We start from the raw sequence: 20,758 nt of genomic DNA, 5'->3' as shown, positions 1-20,758 counted from the left end.
CTCACAAATACTCTACTTTTTCTTCTGGGGACAGGGTAGGATCCCACAACCTCCTTCCCACCCCTGAAGCTGGGTGCAGCCATGTAATTTGCTTTGGCCAATGAAATGTGGGCCAAAATGACAGGTGTCACTTCTGCACAGAAGCCTTTAAAAGCCAGTGTGCAATTTGTCATGTGTCTACAGCTTCCGCTGTCTAGAGTGCCACACGTGTGGATAAGTAAGCTTAAATTAATTAAAACTAAATGGAATTTACTGTTTAGTCCTTCAGTCACCTGGGCCACTTTTCAAGTGCTCCACTGCCACATCAGATCACTAGCTGCCAGTCTGGACAGCACAGACCGAGGATATGCCGTCCCAAGGGACCCTGACAAGCCAAGCCCCCTTCCAACCCGCTTTGAATACAAAAGCAAATCAAGAGATGAACTTAGGTTTGATTAAACCACTGGGATGAGGTGGTCATTTGCGATGACAGGACAACCCAGCATATCCGGCCTGCCATACTAAGGAAACTCTAGCATGTTTGGCTACTTTCTCTCATCATACAATCAGACTTCTCTTCCCATCTTCGTGACCACTGCCTCCATTTACACAATTTACTTATCTAACCAGCATTTATGGCGTGCCTACTCTGTGTCAGGCATGCCCTAAGCACTGGGTATACAGCAGCGAACCAGGCAAAGCCCTTGCCCTCCAGGGCCCTGTGTTCTACCGCAGAAGCCAGACAGTAAAGGACAGAAATAAATATCATTTTGGATGGTGATAAGTGGTAGGAGAAAATAAAACAAGATAAGAAGAAGGGGATCAGGAAACACGCCCCCAAGGAGGAAGTGGTCCAGCAGACACCTGAACAAGGAGAAGGGGGGCGTCACACCAATATCAGGGAGAGGAGCACCAAGGCTCAGCAACAGGCCCTGGGGCAGAAACGAACCTGGTGGACTGGACAACAGCCAGGCCAGCGTGACTACAGCGGAACAAGCCTAGTGCAATCATCTCCTCTCCGGATTATTACTACCACATCATAACATGCGCCTTGCATTGCTGGCCACCTCCAGCTTATCCTCACTGCCATCCATTCCCTGTGACAGTACCAAGACTTTCTGCTTAAAAACCTCGATCTCATCAAGTCACTGCACTGCCATGCACCATCCATCCATAAGCCAAGCTCCGTTACAATCCAGCCCCTCCCTACAGCCTCATTCACTAGTACCTCCATTCCAGCACCACTCCGAGTTAAAAGAGACCTGGGCTCTAACCTCAGCACTGATATGCACTAGCCACATATCTCAAGAAAGTTACTCTGACCCTCAGTTTTTCCATATGTAAATTATAACTACCACTCCGCTATTTCTTGGGGAAATTGAGCGATGAATTTATGGCATATAAAGCACCTAGCACATGACCTGATACTTGGCAATTTTATGTTTTATTTAAAAGCACATTTATAACCGGGCGGGCCACGGTGGCTCAGCAGGCAAGAATGCTTGCCTGCCATGCCATGTAAAAAAAAAAAAAAAAACAAATTTATAACCTACAAGACTCTAGCCTAAAAGCTTTACAAATATTAATTCACTTCATTTTCAGAATGGCACTTTGAGGTAAGTAATTCTTATTTTCATTTGTAAAATAAGGAAACTAAAGTGTAAAGAAATTACACTGTGAGATTAGATAGTCATTCAGGTAGTAAGTGGCAGGGCTGAGTTTTGAACTTGAGCAGACTAGTTTCAGAGTCTATACTCTTAACGAGTTATGGTACTTTTCGGTGAAGGAGAGTTCTCTTTTCCCCTCCATCTAGAATGCCCTTTCTCTCCTCTACCCTATCTTTTTCACATGAAGGGCCTACTCATTCTGCAAAATCAATCTAGAAGAGGGCAGGCCACGGGGGCTCAGCAGGCAGAGTTCTCACCTGCCATGCCAGAGACCCGGGGTTCGATTTCCGGTGCCTGCCCATGCAAAAAATAAAAAATTAAAAAAAAAAACAATCTAGAAGAGAGTTCCTCCATCTTCTTCTCTAGCCACCACGAGTAAAGGAACTTCTCTTCTGCAACCCCAGAGGATACTGTCTGTACCTGTTTCAGCACACAATTTCCCATAACTAATAGTAACTCTAATTAGTCGAGTTACTAAAACTCTGTGTGAATGCTAAAACTGTGGACTTGCGATAAGATATGTATATAAAGGTCTAACAAAGATAAAGGTCTGAATGGGCCTGGAGCAAGGTCCCTCCTGGCCTTCGTGGCTTGGAGAAGAGGCTGCCACTGGACAAGGGAGCCAGGTAAGCTGCAGGCCAGACATCATCAGTCTTGACCAAGATAGAGTTGAGATTATCCAGGTCTGAGCACCTAAGTAGGGAACATAAAATGGCAACCACTCAAAGGCAGTCCAGAAGCTAGGAAATGAGAAACCCAAAGTACTCAAGTTGGGCATGTGCTATGGAGTTCAAGCATAACTACAACCAGAGTAAAGAGAGACTCACACAATGCCTGGGAGTCCTGGGAACAAGATCTGTATGATGCTAGCACCTGAAGTCTATACTCACAAGCCTGATTGTTTTGATGTTCCCTGTGGAATTGAGTAAAGTTTCAGTCTTTCTTTTTTTTTTTTATTAATTAACGGAAAAAAAGAAATTTACCCAACATTTAGAAATCATAACATTCTACATATGCAATCAGTAATTCTTAACATCATCACATAGATGCATGATCATCGTTTCTTAGTACATTTGCATCGGTTTAGGAGAACTAGCAACACAACAGAAAAAGATATAGAATGTTAAATAGAGAAAAAAAATAAAAGTAATAATAATAGTAAAAAAAAAAAACCTATAGCTCAGATGCAGCTTCATTCAGTGTTTTAACATGATTACTGTACAATTAGGTATTATTGTGCTGTCCATTTTTGAGTTTTTGTATCTAGTCCTGTTGCACAGTCTGTATCCCTTCAGCTCCAATTACCCATTATCTTACCCTGTTTCTAACTCCTGCTGGACTCTGTTACCAATGACATATTCCAAGTTTATTCTCAAATGTCCGTTCACATCAGTGGACCATACAGTATTTGTCCTTTAGTTTTTGGCTAGACTCACTCAGCATAATGTTCTCCAGGTTCAGTCTTTCTTAACTGTGCTAGGATGAACTGAGGGAGAGAGTTTTTATCCATTCTTGAGCCTGAAGATTACTAAGAGCAGCCTGAGGGTGAAATTGCTTAAAATTTAGGGGCCAACGAAGGGTATGGAAGCGAGCACTTTTTCCCACTGGAAAATCGGTTTCAATACTAATTTTTGGAGGATGTGATTTTGTTTTATTAAATGGCATTCCTCTAAAACTCCCCCTCTTCCCACCCACTAATTTGTGAGCATCTTCAGAGCAGGGACCTTATAATTTTCATAAATGTAGTGTGCACATATGCCTGAAACCCAGCAGGAACTGAAATGCTTGTTGATCGAATGAATAAGCAATGCATTGACTTTCACAGCTGTAAGACAGCTTAAAGGTCCCCAGTCCAATCCCTTTCCCACAGGTATATATTTGTACATATAAGGCTTTCACAGACAGTCACAAAATTCATTCAACAAATATCTACTAAATGTCTACAAGAGTTAAGATACTATGCTTTAAAAAAAAAAGATGCCACATTTCCAGGTCAAAAACAGATCAGTGACTGATAAAGGAATGTTTTTTGAGGGCCTACTGCGTGCCAAGCATCATGCTAGGTTTAAAAAAGCTACAATGGATAAGACAGACACAGCTTCTTAGGGACTAACAGAAGGGACTAGAAATGAACATGAAGTCCCTATAATACTGCTTACAAGAGAAAATGTTAAGAATGCTCAAAGGTATGGATTACAGGGGGTCAGAGGTCGAAAAGGGAATCAAGGGTTTTATAAGAACTTAGGGGACCCTGCCATTCAGGGAAGGGGAATTTCTGTGGTTTAACCTTACAAGTCAGGAATGAAGATTACCGGTTCCTAACAGAAACAATTAACGGTAATGGCTTTGCAGTTTTTGAAGAAAATCAATATTCTACCTTCATATCTTTAGCATTATGTCAAGAGACACTTTGACATTGGATTCTGAAAGGCAAGAATGCAGATCAATTCTCTTTTAGTGAAAACCATAACAGAGACTAGCTCTAAATCACAAAGCTACTTTTGCATTTGAGGAGCAACACAGACTTACTGACTCAGTAATATTAAGTATAGGTAAATAATCACTTCGTGCTTACTGCAGGCCTTATTTCAAGTAACTCTCTATAACAAAACAATTTATATCACTTACACTGTAAAGTGGGAAAGTGAAAATTAAAAGACAGCTAAGCACTGCATTTTTTGGTCCTGTAAGCAAACGAAATTTCTTTCTGTTTCTTTTATATAACCTACTTCAACATCTCCAAATAGTGTGAAATACATTCCCACTAAAGCTGTTTCCTTTCATGTCAATGTGCTAGAATGGCATATTGTCCTCATATGTAAAATGAAGCTGTTAGAACAAGTAACCTCTAAGATTATTTCAGCTCTAAAGAAAACTACAAAAACTTACGTCTCCTCCCAAACCACCAACCAATGCAAAGAATTTCCAAACTAATAAATTTAGTTTTGGTTCAACTGAACTTACTCATGAATTTCCTAGGGCAGTTACGTTGAGCAGGTTCATCTCTCACAGTTAGAAACTGGGAAAGTGACATCTATAGACATAATCCTTTAAAAACAATTCTGTAACAACGAATTTCGATAACAGATCCTTTAAAAGATTTTGCCTCCTCTGGAAAAATAAACTCATAAGGATTCTCTGTGAATTTCATAAGATCCCTGCATCCACGTATTCAGTTTCAGTCATGGGTTTCTTCTGCTAGTGGCAGCCTGCTTGCCACTGGTGTAGGTTTACAATGTTTTCCATTCGATCCGCAGAGGCAGTGAAGCAAGCACTATCTGCCCATTTGTAGGGAATAAGATGCAGACAAGACTACGTCACTGATATACTCGCCAGAGTTATATTGAAGAAGTTAGGATATGAGCAGATCTATCAGGCAAATTTTTTGAGGCCACGCTGTACGCAAAGTGCTGAAATGACTGTAGAGACAGCAGTAAATACTTTGTTGCTTTACCGCTGCAATGTTAGGAGCCAGAATGGAAGAATTCCCTACCTCAGCAGGATGTGAACTGACCTCAAGAAAACCTTAACTACTGTTTAAACGTGAAAGACTCTTCTCGTGTAGCTCTCTCCGTATGTCAGAATGCTAGCTGACAGCAAAATAATTCCAGGTAAATTATCATGACTGCTGCGCTCGGGCGGCATTTCTCTGGAAATTAATATCGTCAACCTTCTTTCTGCATACTAAAGCTAAAGCCAAAACGCTATTGTCTAAAAAATACGGAAAAATATTGAAGGGAGAACTAGCTCCGTTTCTGCAAATTAAGCAAAATAGGGTAAAAGAAAGGAAGCAGGCAAAGGGAAGGAACTCAAGACCTATTTGCAGTACTGGTCCCTGGCATGTTCTAGGCGCTTCCCCTTGAGTACCAAGAGCTAAGAAAGAAGGCGGGAGGCGCAGAGAAGGCACCACATACAAGCCCAAAGTTAGTTTTTTCACAACTTGAAGCATTCCTTGAATTTAGGGTAAGATGCCCAGGAAATCAGGACTCGGTGTGAAGGTCTGGGAGTAGGGAGTGGCCTTTACTTTCTGGGCTTGGAGCCCCGAGAACTGGACCAGAGCCCACCCGAGCTCACGGAGTCGAGCTCGCAGCCCGGCTCAGGGCACTGCCCCGCGCGCACACCTGAGGCCCGTGGCTCCTCCCGCCCCGCCCCACGACAAGGTGCAGTGACCTGGGGGCCGCCGCCCGGCGCCACCGAGATGCGCCTCCTCATCCTACCTGGGAAGCCCGCCCAGAGCCAGCGCCGAGGCACCGCCCGGCGCGCGGGGCACCGAGGTACAGCCGGGGCGCGCGGCCGGAGCCGGGACGCTGGGCGCAGGGGCTCAGCCGAGGCGCGGGGCCAGAGCCGCAGCGCGGGCGCGGGGTCCGTACCTGTCCTCCGAGACGCTGATGACGCCCTCCTCCTTGGGCACGATCACGGCCATATTCACCACCTCCTGGGACCCCTCGACCCGCTGCAGCAGGATGGGCTTGCGGGTCAGCGGCTGGGGCTGGATCTCGGCCGCCATCGGAGGAGGGGGCGCGCCGCTGGGCCGGGCTGGGACGGGGTCGCGGGCTGGCCAGAGCGGGGCGCCAGGAACCGGCGGTCATAGCCCGGCCGCAGCACCCGGGAACGGCTTTGCGCTCCCAGCTCCTAGAACCAAACCGCCACGGCTGGGGCAGAGACTGGGGCACCACCCCCGGAGGAGGGGGCGGGCAGCCGGGGAGGGCGGGGCCGGAGGGGCGGGGCTCGCCGCAGGGGGCGGGCGCTGCTGGGCGCCCGGGCGGCTTCACTTCCGGGACGGCGGCGGGGGAAGAGGCGGGGGAAGAGGCGGGGGAAGAGGCGGGGCTCGGGCGGCTCGGTACGCATGCGTCAGCCTACTGACCCACTTCCGCCTGTTCTGCCCTAAAGCACTCGCGTCTCAGCCGAGCTGCCGTTCGGGCCCATGTGCTTCGCATCCTCTCCGCCTCTTCCTATGTTGGCTACTTCTACCCTCTTTTTAGTCTCCCGTGAACGCGCTTGCCAAAGGCCCAGCCCCCTTTGTATTCCCTGAAAAATGGGTGGAGGTGGGGCGGGAAATAACGTGCCTTGTCAAGGCCGGAAAGAGGAGAGACCCACGAGGAAGAAGCTGAAGCCTTTGTGCCTAGACTGGGCATGCGCGCGAGCTACCTGCCTTTAGCGGCGTGACAGCCCCGCACGGCAGGAGGCGGGGCTACTCCCAGCGTGCCTCGGGACCGCAACTGGATGGCTGCCCGCGGGCTCCTGGGAGCTGTAGTTTTTCCAACCTGCGCTCCCTTGTCCTGGAATGACCTGGCGCCAACTCGGCGGCTCAGGGGCGATCGATGCAAGCAAGGCCGACTGGTCTCCACGGTGGAGAACCGAGGGGCAGTCCCCGGCTGAACAAGCCGTCGCCACTCCCTTGGTTCAGGCTGATGCCCAGCGGGAAAAGAACGCCTCTCACAGGAGCGTCTTTGATGGAGCTTAGAGGTGGGAAGCGAGCAGGTCGATCCGTGTTGTCGGCTTAGAGGGCTCGGTTCCTCGCGCAAGGTCACGCAGGTGTTGGTGCTCAAGCACGCCTACCCCGCACTTGAACCCGACTCCCCTTGGTTCTGGACCCTCCCTCTTTCCTTTCCCCAGTTATCCAACTTTTTCAGTTTGCCCCAGAGAGAATGGAATTATTGTGATTAAATGATGGAACGAATGTTAGGGGCCCGGCCTGGTTTGTGGAGTGTTAATGTGTGACACCCGCACTCCCAAGCTACCAGGCTAGCTGATAAATAGCTATCGTCTATGTGGTGTGACTGGGCTGGCAGGGCACTAGAGGTTAGAAAAATCATACTCGGAGGTGGCCGAAGACTGGTAGGGTTTGTGTGCAAGCTTTCTGCAGACAAGGCAGTATAGTGCAGCAAACCTGGCTCAAAGCATGTAGCGCAGCTCCTTGCCACCTCCCATCTTTGCAGAAATTCTCTAAGGATCTAGATAAAGGGATTCAGATACTTTCAGCTGTGAGACCTAGAGCAAGGCATTCCACAGTCCTCTAGCCTCAGACTCCCTGTTTATTAAATGGGGAAGATAACACCTACCTTCCTGGTAGGTGAAGGCCTATAAATTATATATTTTAAATTCCTTCACAACAGGTCCTCTAAGTTCTGCTGGGACGTTCGGTTGTCAGCAAGATATCTTTCCAGGGAGCATCTTATCACCCCCTGAAAGGCACAGAGGATGTAGCAATTGGCTCCCTTCACCCCAGGCCTTATGGTAATTAGAACCCCGGTGGGGTCCCCACAGCTGTGAGCTAATCACAGACTTGAAAAAACAGATCTCTTAATTCTCAAGATGCTCACAGATGGTTAGACACAGATAAAAGGACCGGCAATGACAGTACCATAATGATGTCAAGAACTGCAATGGGGGAACCCAAGGAGCTGAGGGAATGCATGAGAAATGGGGTCAGAGACATTGTGCAGGAAAAGCCATGTAAAAGAAGTGTCCTCTCAACAGAGTCTTGAAGGATGAGCAAGTTACATTGGTTTAAAGAGTATTGGGGGAAGGGGTGGACTCAAGGACCTGGAGGCCAGCACATAGCATGGCTGTTAGGGAAGTGAGAGAAGCTCAGTACAGCTGAAGCAGCCTAGTGAAGCTTACAGCAGAGAGGTGAGATGCAAACATTACAGGACCTGGATATGGAGTCTTGGCCCAATGTACCTTGTGACTGGTAGGAAAGGCTACCCTCTGGGCACCAGCCATCTCATCCTCAGGTGGATGGGCACTCAAGAAAACCGTCAATTACAATACTTGAGGAGGTACTTGAAATGCAGTGATACTCAGAGACCCTCAGCTGAGTCTGGCTGGGAAGTCTGGTAAGGTTTTCTGAAGGAGGAACTCATCTGAAGTCAGGGAATGGTTAGTACAGGCAGAGAAACAGCATGTGCAAGTTGGAGAAGGCCTGGCCTCTTTTGGAAACCTCAGGTAGTTGGAGGGCAAAGTCAGAAGGTTGGGCTAGAAATAAGGGCAGGAGCCAGGGCCAGGGCCAGGAAAGTCTAGAGAGCCATGCTTGGGAGCTTAAGTTTCAGCCTTTGTGTAATCAGAAACTGTGGTATCCTCAAACCATACCTCTACTGGGCCCAGGGTAAGGTCAGTTTCCTGGAATGATACAGGAGACATTGTTGGAAAGGGTGAGAAATGACAGCTAATAATTATAGAGCATCCGCTGTGTAGCACATACTGGATCACTTAATGCTCACTATTGTATATGTTGGGACCTTTGGCTGCAGGTAACAAAACTCAACTGGCAATAAAAAGAAAGGGAGGAATGTTGTTGGCTTATGCCACCAAAAGTCAGAGAGCTGAAGTGCCTTCCCTGAAGTCACACAGGCAACAGAAAGAAGATATAATTCGTCTGTCTCTCTACCTAAACTCCAAGTTCTTATATTCAAATATTCCCACCCCAAATATTCTTTGACCTCATGGGAGACATCCAGTCCACTAACCATTATACTTTTCATTCTCCAATGTAGTAATAAGATTAGATGTAACAGTATGTAATAAGTATAAAACAATGTCCAGCACCACCTCACCACTATACAGGGTTTGCAATTATGTCATTATTATTATCATTTATCCTCTCCCTGTTCTCTCTCCTCTCCTTTCACAGCTACGTTTCCATAGTCCATCATCGTAAGTATCTCTTGTAAACACCCTTAGTTTCCTTGCCCCTCTCTCATCCTTGGCAGGCAAAACCCCAGTGCAAGTATTCCAACTTTTCACCCACTCCATACGTGCTTTGAATTTTGTGAGAAAATTGCACAAACATGCCAATTGGTCTCACTTGAGAGACACAACTACATTTCTCAAGTAAGTCTCCTATCTCTCTTCATACTTTAGTGACAGAATAGAAGCAATCAGATGGAGACTCTCTCACCTTCATGCCATCAATCTACCAGCCTTCCAGCATCGCTGACCACTCTCTCTGGCTTTATTCTGTTACCATGGAAGAAGGGTCTGTGCCTCTATTAAAGGCCAGAATAAGTAGACTCCATCCTCTTTCCTCATTAAGGTTTCCATTCCTGCACTTGTCCCCTCTCTAACTTGTACTATTTCTTCCCTCTTTACTGGATCTTTCCCATTGGTATGACAACCCAGTGTTACAAATGAAACAAAACACGCAACTCTCCTGGCTGCAATCCCCTTCTGGCCATAGCTGAAAGAATTTCTCTATTCTTCTCAGTGAAACTTCTCCAATGAGTTATCTAGATTCACAATCCCCATGTCCTCATTTCCCATTCTCTCTTCAGTTCATCCTAAGAACCACTCCATTGGAAAGGCTCTTGACAAGGTCAGAGCAGCCTTCATCTTGCCCAATCCAGTGGTCATTTCTTCACCCTCATTTCAATCTGTTTCATGGCATTCAACATAATTGGTCACATTTCTTTCCTTGAAACACTTCTTTTTAGCTTCCATGAGACATTTTCTCAGTTTTCCTCCCAAGACATTTGCAGTCCTCAATGGCATGTCCTTCTAGATTTGACCCCTCAACTTTCGAGTGCTCTGTAATTTAGTCTTGGGCCTCCTTCTTTATCCATTTTCTTTCTAGATGATTTAATCTAGTTCCATGATTGTATTAGTTCCCTACTGCTGCTATAACAACCTATCACAAATTTGGTGGCTTAAATTAGGATGTGGGCCTATTTGGGGAGCCATTATCCAGCCTCCCACAATGGTTTTAAATACCATCCATATGCTCCTGACTCCCAAATTATTATTTCTGCCCTTACCTTGTCCTGAATTCCTGATTCATAGACCTAATGCCTGATCCACTTTGTCACTTAACTGTCGATAGACATTCCAAGCATAGCATGGCCAACACAGAACTCTAGATTTGGTTCCCAAACAGTATTAAGTCTAACCCATCATTTACCCAGTTGTCCAAAACTAAGTTCCTAGGAGTCATCCTTGATTGTTCTTTCCTCACAACTCACAGCCAAACCATTAGCAACTCCTATCAGCTCCACTTCCAGAGTATATCTTAAATTTTCTGCTTAATACCGTCTCCACTCTACTCCAAATCATTCTTATCTCTGGCCTCTACTACCACAGTAGCCTAACTGGTATCGCTTCTTATTCCGTTGAACTCTTTCCCCCACCTCATATGACCCATTTTATTGCAATAGCCAGAGTAAATTTTAAAAATATGAACTACTTCATGTTATTCCCCTGCTTAAAACTCATCAGTGGCTTACCACTACACTTAAAATAAAAGGCCTCTCCAACCTCACCTCTCTTCCTGTGCAGTGCTCTTTCAGTCCTGGCTTGGAAAGTCCTCAGAGGCACCAAGTTCCTTCCTGCTGGGGACCTTTGCACCAGCTATATTTGCCACCTAGCTAGTTCCTCTCATCATTCAGACCTCAGTTTCCATGTTGGCTGCTTAAAGAATCTTACCCTACTTCTCCATAACACTTGAAATTAGCCCACCTCTCCACAACATTTAATGTCATATCACCCTGTTTTATTCTCTTCACGGTACATACCTGTACCCAAAGTAATCTTATCTATTTCTTAGTCTCCCTTCACTAGTATAGAAGCAGGACAGAGGGACTTTATCTGTCTATAGACTATTGTATTCCTTGAACAGTCCCTGGCCCATTAGGAGGCATGCTATAAGAATTTGTTGAATAAATGTATTAAAAAGAGAGGCAGATTCAGATTTGTTTAAATTAATTCCATTAGAACATAGTGGAAACACTAGAAGCTGGAATTTGTCCTACTTCCTGGGATGGAGCATTCCTTTGGAGAACACACCCAACTGCAGACCGATGGTGATGCAAGTGTGGTAAGGCCACTGGTAAGTAATAGATGTCCAAGAGAAAGGCCTAGTATGAGATAAATGATGTGTGCTAAAAGACCAGTGAAAGCAAGGTAAAGTTTATGCACCGTAGTTCCTAAACTTTTTAGTTCACAGATCCCCTTAAGAATCGGATGAACGTGGATCTTCCAGGGGTGGAGAGGCATATACACATGTGAAAAATGGATTTGACAGGCAATTTCAGAAGGCTCCTAACTGTCAGAAGCCCGGATTGTGGACTTTTCACCTGCTCTAGGGACATTCAAGATTGCTCAGCCTTACTCCCCTCCCCCAAGAAGGGGCTTTCTAAAGGGAATCGAGAGAGAAAGGAGTAGGCCTATAGTAACAAAATGGTTCTCTGACTCTTTTGTTCATATACACCCTTTGAAAACTAGTATTCTCTTGCAATTTTCAGTATAAGTGTACGTGTTTCACAAAGTCTGAGTTTGAATATCCTGTAAATATTAACATTTATTGTAAATGTTTTTATGTTTGAGAATCTTTTACTGACTCCCCATACAGCTTACATGAAACACAAAATATACACAAATTAATTTTTTATAATTTCTTAAAATCTGCTAAGGCCATAAAAGCTCTAGTATAAAATTTCCTTTTAGATTAACTGATCATTACAATTATTAGGACAAAATAGATCAAAACAATATAAATATATTATGAATTTATATAAATAATTATAAACCAAAGTAATATTTTAATTGATTATTTTTATTGAGGATGAGCAAGGGTAGGTATTTATATTTCTATGTATCTATGGATAAATAATGATTTATTGATAGAATTAAGCAGGATTCAGAATCAATTCTTTTCCTGTATTTTACTTTGTAGATGTAAGGGATAAGAAACCTCATGCATAAAATAAATAGATGGGAATGAAGGGAGTTTTGTTATAGCAATGCTGCTGAATTCTTTGAAATCTTGCTGAGTTACATGTCAGAAATCACATAGTTGGAGAAAATATTTGCAAATCATATATCTGGAAAAGGACTTGTAACTAGAATATGTAAAGATCTATTAGAACTCCATAATAAAAAAGACAACCCAAATGAACAAAGGCTCTAAATAGACATTTCTCCAGAGTCATTTCTCCAAAGAAGGTACTCAAATGACCGATAAACACATAAAAAGATATTCCACATCATTTGCTGTCAAGGAAATGTAGCTCAAAGCCACAATGAGATATCACTTCACAACCACAAAGGTGGTTACAATAATAAAAAAATAATGAGATGATGGTATGGTAGCCCATGACAAACTCTGGGATCTGTCCTGTAACTACTTGTTGAAGAGTGCTTTGAAAATGATTGCTTTTTTCCTTCTTTGCTTTGTATATGTTATATTATACAATTTAAAAAGTTAAAAAAAAAGATAAATGTTGACGAGGATATGGTGAAATCAGAACCCTTATACACTGTTAGTGGGATTATAAAATAGGGTAGCCTCTTTGGAAAACAGTCTGAAGGTTCCTAGAAAAGAAAAAAAAGTTTATCACATTGTCGTCTATCATCGGCATTGTTTGAGGACTGACTGACAAATTATATTAGATCTCTATCAATTTTATTGGAAGCAAAGGATTGCTAAAGCTACCAGAATGTAATATAGCAGAAATGGGTTGGCTTTTTTTTTTTTTTTTTTTCTGCCTGGGAATCGAACCCTGGTCTCCAGCATGGCAGGCAAGAATTCTGCCTGCTGAGCCACCATCACACCACCCCGGGTTGGCTTTTTAACAGTAGGGATTTATTAGGTTACAAGTTACAGTTCTAAGGCCATGAAAATATCCAAATTAAGGTGCCAACAAGAGGACACCGTCTCTGAAGAAAAGCTGCCGGTATCTGGGGTCCCTCTGTCACATGGGAAGGCCTGTGGCCATCTCTGCCAAGCCTTCTTTCCTGGGTTTTGCTGCTCTGAAGGTCTGGTTCCTTCAGCTTCTGTATGTCCTTGTTTGTTTCTCCCTGGGCTTTTCTCGCCAAGCTCTCTGGGTGTTACTTTGTTGTTTTTATTTTGTTTGTTTGTTTTTTTGTTTTTTTTCTGTCTTCTATCCTCATAAAAGAACTCCAGTAAAGGATTAAGACCCACCTTTAATTGAGTGGGTCACATGTCAATTGAAACAACCTAATCAAAAGGTCTCACCCACAGAGGTCTGCCCCCACAGGAATGGACTAAAAGAACATGGCCTTGTCTTGGGGACATAACAGCTTCGAACCAGCACGCCACCTGACTTGTGAAAGGAATTTTACATTGTCATTAAAGTATTTTATTTTCTCAATTTCTGGGAAGTATACAAACACATGACTATTTTACCTGTCACTCTTTCACTTAAAGACATTTCGTTTAACCCTGTATACTAAAAAGGAATTGAGAACATTTAAATGTATTTTGTTCAAATGTTAGAGCTGCAGCTTTTTATGAAAAGAGTCTGCTATAAAGCCTAATTATCAAGGTCAGTCCTTTTGTCAAATCCATCAGGCAATCATATTTACTTTCTGTCAGAAAAAAATTCTGACTTCATTCTTCTATTCAAATAAGTATTAATATGCATTTGGAGAGATATTGTAAAAATATAATGGAATGCATCTTATAAGATGGATTACTTTATGTAGTCAAGATTTAAATAATGTAACAGAGCTAACATGATTAATTATCCATTTGTAATAACTTATAAAAACAAATAGTAAACTGATATGCATTTCTTATAATTTAATTCAGTATAATGTGTGGCTTGATTTATACATTTTTGTGAAGCAAGAAAAGTGATAAAAGGTATAATATGATATTCCTTCAAAAATTTAATGTATGTGTATTCAGTAAGTTTGTGTGTTTGTGTGTGTGTGTATATGTCTGTTGAACTCTGGTGTTGAACTTTTGAGAACAGTTAAATAAGAATCAAATATAAAAATCATAAATAACTCCATTAATTTGGTTACGAATCATAACCCAAAATTTCTTACGTATTTAATGAAAGTGGGAGATATATATTCCTTAAAAGTAATTGGTCTGCGCCTAGCATATAATTTAATATTTTGTTAATCGGAAGTAGAAAATCATAAACATTTTAAAAATAAAAGTAGATGGAAATTGATTATAAATGAGTGACGTTTCATGCACCTTGATGATAGGTTCTAGGTACCTTACCAATTGGCAGTAACTGAATCCAAAAAAATGTAAGTTCCAAAGTGCTTGGAAAATTTGGTTTTACTAGAAAATCTTCTGATTGCCCCGAAAAGACTCAGAGTCACTACTTTTATTTACTTTGACTTCACTAAGGTCTTTTTCTTTCCAGTTAATGATCCATGCTAGGGATGAGTTTTGAACAGAGCTGAAAGAACTGCTTACATTTAAAATACATGAGAAAGCTGTTTAGGTCATCCAGTATTTCTTACTGCAGTCCTCTTGCCTTTGCTTTCAGGTGCTGCCTTCCAGAACGATGCATTCTTTGACAAAAGACAAAGACTGGAGACAGGCAGGAGAGGCAAAGTCATTAAATAAAAATGCCATTTCTCCCACCTACCACCCACCTTGTGTTTAAATTCAAAACATCCTAGGAGGAGCCAAGGTATCTTTATATTTCGCTCTTAATAGAAATACTTAGAAGACAAGGAACACCAGAAAGACTTACATACTAAGTGTTCTTATTAACTGTTAAGATTTACCCCAAAACCAGTGTTTTGAAGTATCTTTTTGTTGTTGTCCAGAAGGGCTTGTTTTGTTTACCCCAAATCCATACTAAGTTTTGGGATGGGAAACTGATATGAAAAAATAGGAGACTGTCTGATATAAATATAGGCACATCCTCATGTGAATTGATTTGAGAAAAAAGTGTAAAATTAAGGATCTAGACATGGATACCCTTACAATTATTCATGTCCATGTACCACTTTAAAAGTTTTCATGGAACAGAGTTCCACAGGTTGCCAATGGACCCAGAAAAGGGGCTGCCACTCTAGCAGGGGATGGAGCTTTTACATAGAGGTAGGATGGAAGGGATTATTTTTAATAACTAGGCTATCTTTGGAAGGCCAACTAAGGAGCAGGGTGAGACCAGAAAAAAAAAAGAGCCCAGAGAATAGACTAAAGCCCTTTCTAGTTTGTTAGCAGCATGCATTTTTCAGGCATGTCCTCAGCAATGTAGACTGGCAGTAGGAGTCCAGGCTGGGGATCCTGAGTCCTCAGGAGACTCCTACACAGCAGCGACGGAGGCACTGACAGTATTGGAGACCCAGAGAGCCAATCAGTCAGCAAAGGGGACATCTGCAGATAGGCAGCTAACTACACACCAACCTGGCCGGTTGATGATGCGCAGTCATTTGGTCAAGTAAGCGCTGGTCTGATGGTTACTGTGAGGATATTTCGTGGATTTAAATCCTTAATCAGCTGATTGCATCTATGGCTGATTGCATCGACAATCAGCAAAGGAGAATGCCTTCAGCAGTGAGAGAATTCTCCTAATCCAATCAGTTGAGGGCCTTCAAGGGAGCATGGAGGATTACAGCAGTCAGAAAGAAGAATTTCTATCCCTTCTTCAGCCAGCCACCTTCTCCTGGAGAATTCACCATCACTGTCAGGTTTTCAATTTGCAGGCCTGCCCTACCAAATTCAGACTTGCTGATCTCCACGTTTTTGTGAGCCAATCCCTATAATAAATCTCTTAATATTTACCCATCAGTTCTGTTTTTCTGGAGAGCCTTGACTGGTACATATGGTAATTCTATATTTAACTTTTTGAGTAACTGCCATGCTGTTTTCCACGATGGCTGCACCATTTTACATTTCCAGGGAACTTTTTGACAATGCAGATTCCCTGACTCTATCCTTGAATTACTAAATTGGCTTGTTGAGAGCTTGGCCTGAGAATCTGAGTTTTCCAGGTGATTCTAATGTAGGTGCCTATATTAGTCAGGATTCTCTAGAGAACCAGAACCAACAGGAGATATCTGTAAATATGAGATTTATAAAGGTGTCTCATGTAACCATGGGAATGGAAGAGTCCAAAATCTGCGGGGCAGGCTGTGAAGCTGGCAGCTCTGATGAAGGGTCCAGATAAACTCCACAGGAGAGGCTTGCTGGCTGAAGAAGCAGTGAAAAAGTCTCTATTCTTCCTTAAAGGCTTTCAGCTGATTGAATTAACTCCTTGTGGGAGCCACACCTTCGTTGATCACAGATGTTCTCAACCACAGATGCGATCAAATGACAGATGATTTAACCAGCCTTCTGGTTTATCAACCAGCCATGAAATATCCCTGCAGGAATGGTCAGGCCAGTGCTTGCCTGACTGGGCATCATCACTTGGCCAAGCTGATACCAGAACCTCCCCATCGCAATGGTCCTCAATGCCTTATCTAATCTGGTACTCACAGAGCTCGAACTAAAAATCTGAAAGGAGGCTACAAGGAAGAGTGACTAGCACCCATGCAGGACAGGGCCTGTCCATTTCCCAGGTTACCCATTTCCCAGTGTGATGATCTAGCCAGCCTACTGGCCTTTCCACAGTTAGCATTGAGTGTTTTCATCCAGAGCAGGGGGATTTTTCTGGGAGCCGACTTGTGACCTTTCCTATAATCACCTGTGTTAAAGCAGGCACAGGTTTTTGTAAGACTTTTCCCTTAGTCTTCCTTTCCACCTCCCCAGCTCTCCCCACTCCTCTCTATACAGCCCAGGCGAGCAGCAAATCAATAGGTCTCCTTGTTCACAAAGGACTGAAGCAAGGCTCGTCTATATTTCAAAGTAAAATCACTGTCTGGCAATTTTCTGCAGGGGAAGATGAAGTGTGAGTGAGAAACAGCTTTAGGGAAATGGTAACAGTTATGGTGAAATAGAGAAAGAACAGAGGGAAGAAGGGAGTTTATGTTTCTGTTCCTTTTTTTCTTTTCCTCTTTATCAATAACTTTCATGCCACCCTAGACCTGCCCAAACACCAGCCCTGCACTGGGCTGAAATCACATGAGAGGCAGAGAATGTAACTAACAAGTTTTGATCCTCAGAAGTCAGAGTGCAGGGAAATCCCAAGTGCATTTGATCAAGAGGAAAATGGTGAATCTCAAAAATGTTTGTTGCTGAAAACACAAATGAAAAAAAAATTGACTCCTCAGTTTGCCATTTGCTTTAATGTCCTGGCTGCTGTCGCAAATACCATACAACAGGTTGGCCTGAACAACAGGGATTTATTGGCTCAAGGTTTTGAGGCTAGGAGCAGTCCAAAATCAAGGTGTCAACAAGGTGATGCTTTCTCCCTGAAGACTGTGGCATTTTGGGGGCTGCCTGCTGGCAATCCTGAGTCCTTGGCTTTTCTATCCCAGGACAATGCACCTGGCAGCATCTTCTTTCTCTTACTGATTCAGTTGACTTCCAGCTTCTGGCTGCTCCCTGTGGCTTTTCTCTCTGTCCAATTTCCTTTGCTCATAAGGACTTCAGCCATATTGGATTAAGTACCACCCTCATTCAGTTTAATGACATCCCCAAACCTCCTGTTTACAAATGGGTTCACACCTCCAGGACCAAGGGCTAGGACCTAAATGTCCCTTTTTGGGGTGGACATGCTTCAATCCCAATGCCATGCATGGGTCTTACATCTACTAGAGTCCTTGGTTTAGCTCCAGGAGACTCAGACTTGCTCATAACTCCATAGACACTAGCTTCATTCATTCCTCCTTGCAGAAAATATTTGTTCAGCATGTGCTCTGTACCAGGGAGTGAGCTTGGTGCTGGATATGATTAACTCTCTTTTGAAATCAAGGGCAGAGCTCGATACAGCTCATATCTTGATTTTCTCATTAGAGAGCCATTGGCTCTAGGGCACAATAAGCAAGTAGAGAAGAGGAGGTGGTGTGACAAGCATTTAGTTTAAAAATAAAGGTCAGCACTATGCTCGGGTTCAGTTGCACAATTATATGGTCAGTTCTGCTGTAAATCTTCTGCATCAAATAATGTTTAATAGAATGTATGAAGGAATTAAATGGGACCTACGGGGAATGAATATTACCCAGAACTGATATAAAATAGTGGAATGTTACATGTGTGTGTGTGTGTGTGAGAGAGAAATGCATTGCCATTTCAGGCAAAGTGATTTATTCAATCGGAAGAGGCAGTCCCAAACTCACATACAGCTAACGTTGCTTTACTAAGGAATGGCCATTCGTATCTTGCAGCAACTTTTGGGGATGACATATTTTTGTACAAGTGCCTGCTGTCAGCTCAATTTTCCACCTAAAATTGCATACATGAGTAAGCTAAATGATTCTGTTAACAAAGAACAAGATAATCTTCACTCTCAGGGACCTTGACCCAAGGTCGGTGGTTATGAAAATTCTGATGCTGTCACTGGAGTCCTGGTCAACTGACATCTGAAACTCTTCGGATATACCTTTGACACTGCTAAAAACTTTTCACAGCTGTCAAGAATCAACCCAACCATCTTGCACATGAACCAGCTGTCATTATATAGGCTTAAGGCCTCATTGACATGGTCTTAGGAAGAGCACTTCTCATCCTCAGAATCTATATTGTGAGCTGGTTTTAAGCAGAGACAGAGCTTTGCTCTGCTGCTGTGTGCCCCCAGTGTCCGACACGGTGCCAGGCCTGAAGAGGGAGAAGAGTACTTACAAGTGGGAAGAGTAATTGAAACTTATGTCTTTGTAGAACAGTTTCCTGTAAAATGGAGCAGATAAGTGCCGCATGTTCATTTTTCTCCTAGCAATAAAATTTACTTGGCAGCTAATACTGGAGACCAAAAAAGAGCAGCTTCGTGGAATAAAACAAATATTTGCTATCGAAGATGCCTCCTCTTGAGTAAAATTGGTTAATATCAGGTTAATTACTTTCAAGAGCGGCAGATACCATGGGAAAAGGCTCCTGTGCCAGTGGACTCAGTGGCATTCAGTGGGAATATAGAACAAATTGAAATTCTGGAGAGAAACAGGAAGAAGTCATGATGTACTGGTTACCCAAATAGTATCACCCACACTCAGATGTCCGTCATCACAACCCTGGAGAATTTAATGGGCCTCTAAAACATACATCTTTACTTAAATATAAAATCATAAAGAACTTATACAATGGTGGGCTAGGTATTTTTTTAAAAAACTGATTCCGTTTGGGGGGTGTTGCAAAAGGAGCTGGAAACTACACCCTTGGATGAAACAGTGGAGTTCTCTGGCTTGCTTACCCCATCCTTGTTCCATCTGAGCCATCCTTCTCATTGTTACAGGAATAGCCTTCTAAAACTTCTGACCGTGGCTTAAAACCTTCTAGAGCTGTCCATACCTCTCGAATAGAACCCAAATACTTAGGCTTGGCAGACTAGGTCCTTCATGTTCTGACCCAAGCCTACCTGTACAGTCCCATTTCCTACTCTCTACCCTCAAACCCTGTGTCAACGATGCCATGTCAGGTAGAATGATTTTAGTTACAAGCAACAACAAAAAATTCAACTTGATCTTTTAGACAATGAAGGGAAGTCTAGCAGTCATTAATCTCTGGTCAGAGTTTGGACAGATCATGGTCTCCCCTTCTCAGCAATTCCTTAGCTCTGTGTGACATCTTTGTTACCTCCCCTTGGGATAACAGAATGGAAACCACAGCTCTGCAGTTTGCCTGTTTCCTCTTCCACATCCAACAACAGGGAGCACATCTCTTCCTCCAACAATCTATCCAGAGACCTGGGCTTCTTTCTGGTTGGATATATCCAGCCCTGAACTGGTATCTCCGAGGAATGTGGCTGATCTGGAGTGTATGTCTCTCTGAGAACCAACTGTGGTGAGGAAACGGATTATATCTATTGGCTAAGGCCAATCAGGGCCTATCCCTGGTGTTGGAAGTGAGGTTGATCATACCTCACCTCATGGCTGCCAATCTGGTGAGAGAATGGATGCTGAATAATCATCTTCAGAATCTAAATGACTTGGGATACTCTAAGCCTTTCTTTCTGTGAAACACCTCTCTGCCTCTTCCTGTATTGCTTTTTCCCCCTTCATCTTTCTGGCAAACTCTTGTTCTTCCCACAATCCCAGCTCAAGCATCTCATCTTCTGTCAAGCCTTTTGGGATTCTCTACCCAAACTAGAGTGACTCTCCCTTCCAGGTGCCTTTCTTAAACTCAACACAGACATAAATCATCATCTTATCCCATTGTTCATCAATTATTTGTTGAATAGATTTGTCTCCCCTGTTAGAAGATAAATTCCTTGAGGACAGAAACTTTATCTTATGCATCTTTATCCCCAGCAAATATGAAATGACCAGAGCACATATGAGCATCCCTTGAATAAATTCTGGGTCTTATT

The 20,758-nt window shown here is 43.2% G+C and overlaps 1 protein-coding gene and 1 long non-coding RNA gene across 2 annotated transcripts in view; one reads left to right on the top strand and one right to left on the bottom strand.

Moving 5' to 3' along the window:
* The window catches only part of WDFY2 (WD repeat and FYVE domain containing 2), a 204,205-nt gene extending 197,865 nt beyond the window's left edge, over positions 1 to 6,340 (bottom strand). Inside the window, exon 1 of the mRNA XM_077158122.1 lies at positions 6,017 to 6,340. Coding sequence (XP_077014237.1) covers positions 6,017 to 6,153 — 137 coding nt within the window. The 5' untranslated portion in view covers positions 6,154 to 6,340. The remainder of the gene's footprint in view (positions 1 to 6,016) is intronic.
* Positions 5,968 to 15,114, top strand: LOC143681259 (uncharacterized). Its single transcript, XR_013174498.1, has 4 exons — positions 5,968 to 6,121; positions 7,763 to 7,883; positions 11,352 to 11,466; positions 14,891 to 15,114. It is a non-coding gene; the product is annotated as an uncharacterized LOC143681259 (long non-coding RNA).
* The last annotated feature ends 5,644 nt before the right edge of the window (positions 15,115 to 20,758 follow it).

This window comes from Tamandua tetradactyla, chromosome 4 (genome assembly GCF_023851605.1).
Source record: "Tamandua tetradactyla isolate mTamTet1 chromosome 4, mTamTet1.pri, whole genome shotgun sequence".
NCBI lineage: Eukaryota > Metazoa > Chordata > Mammalia > Pilosa > Myrmecophagidae > Tamandua > Tamandua tetradactyla.
Note: the sequence above shows the minus strand (reverse complement) of the source record. Positions and strands in the feature narration are given on the sequence as shown.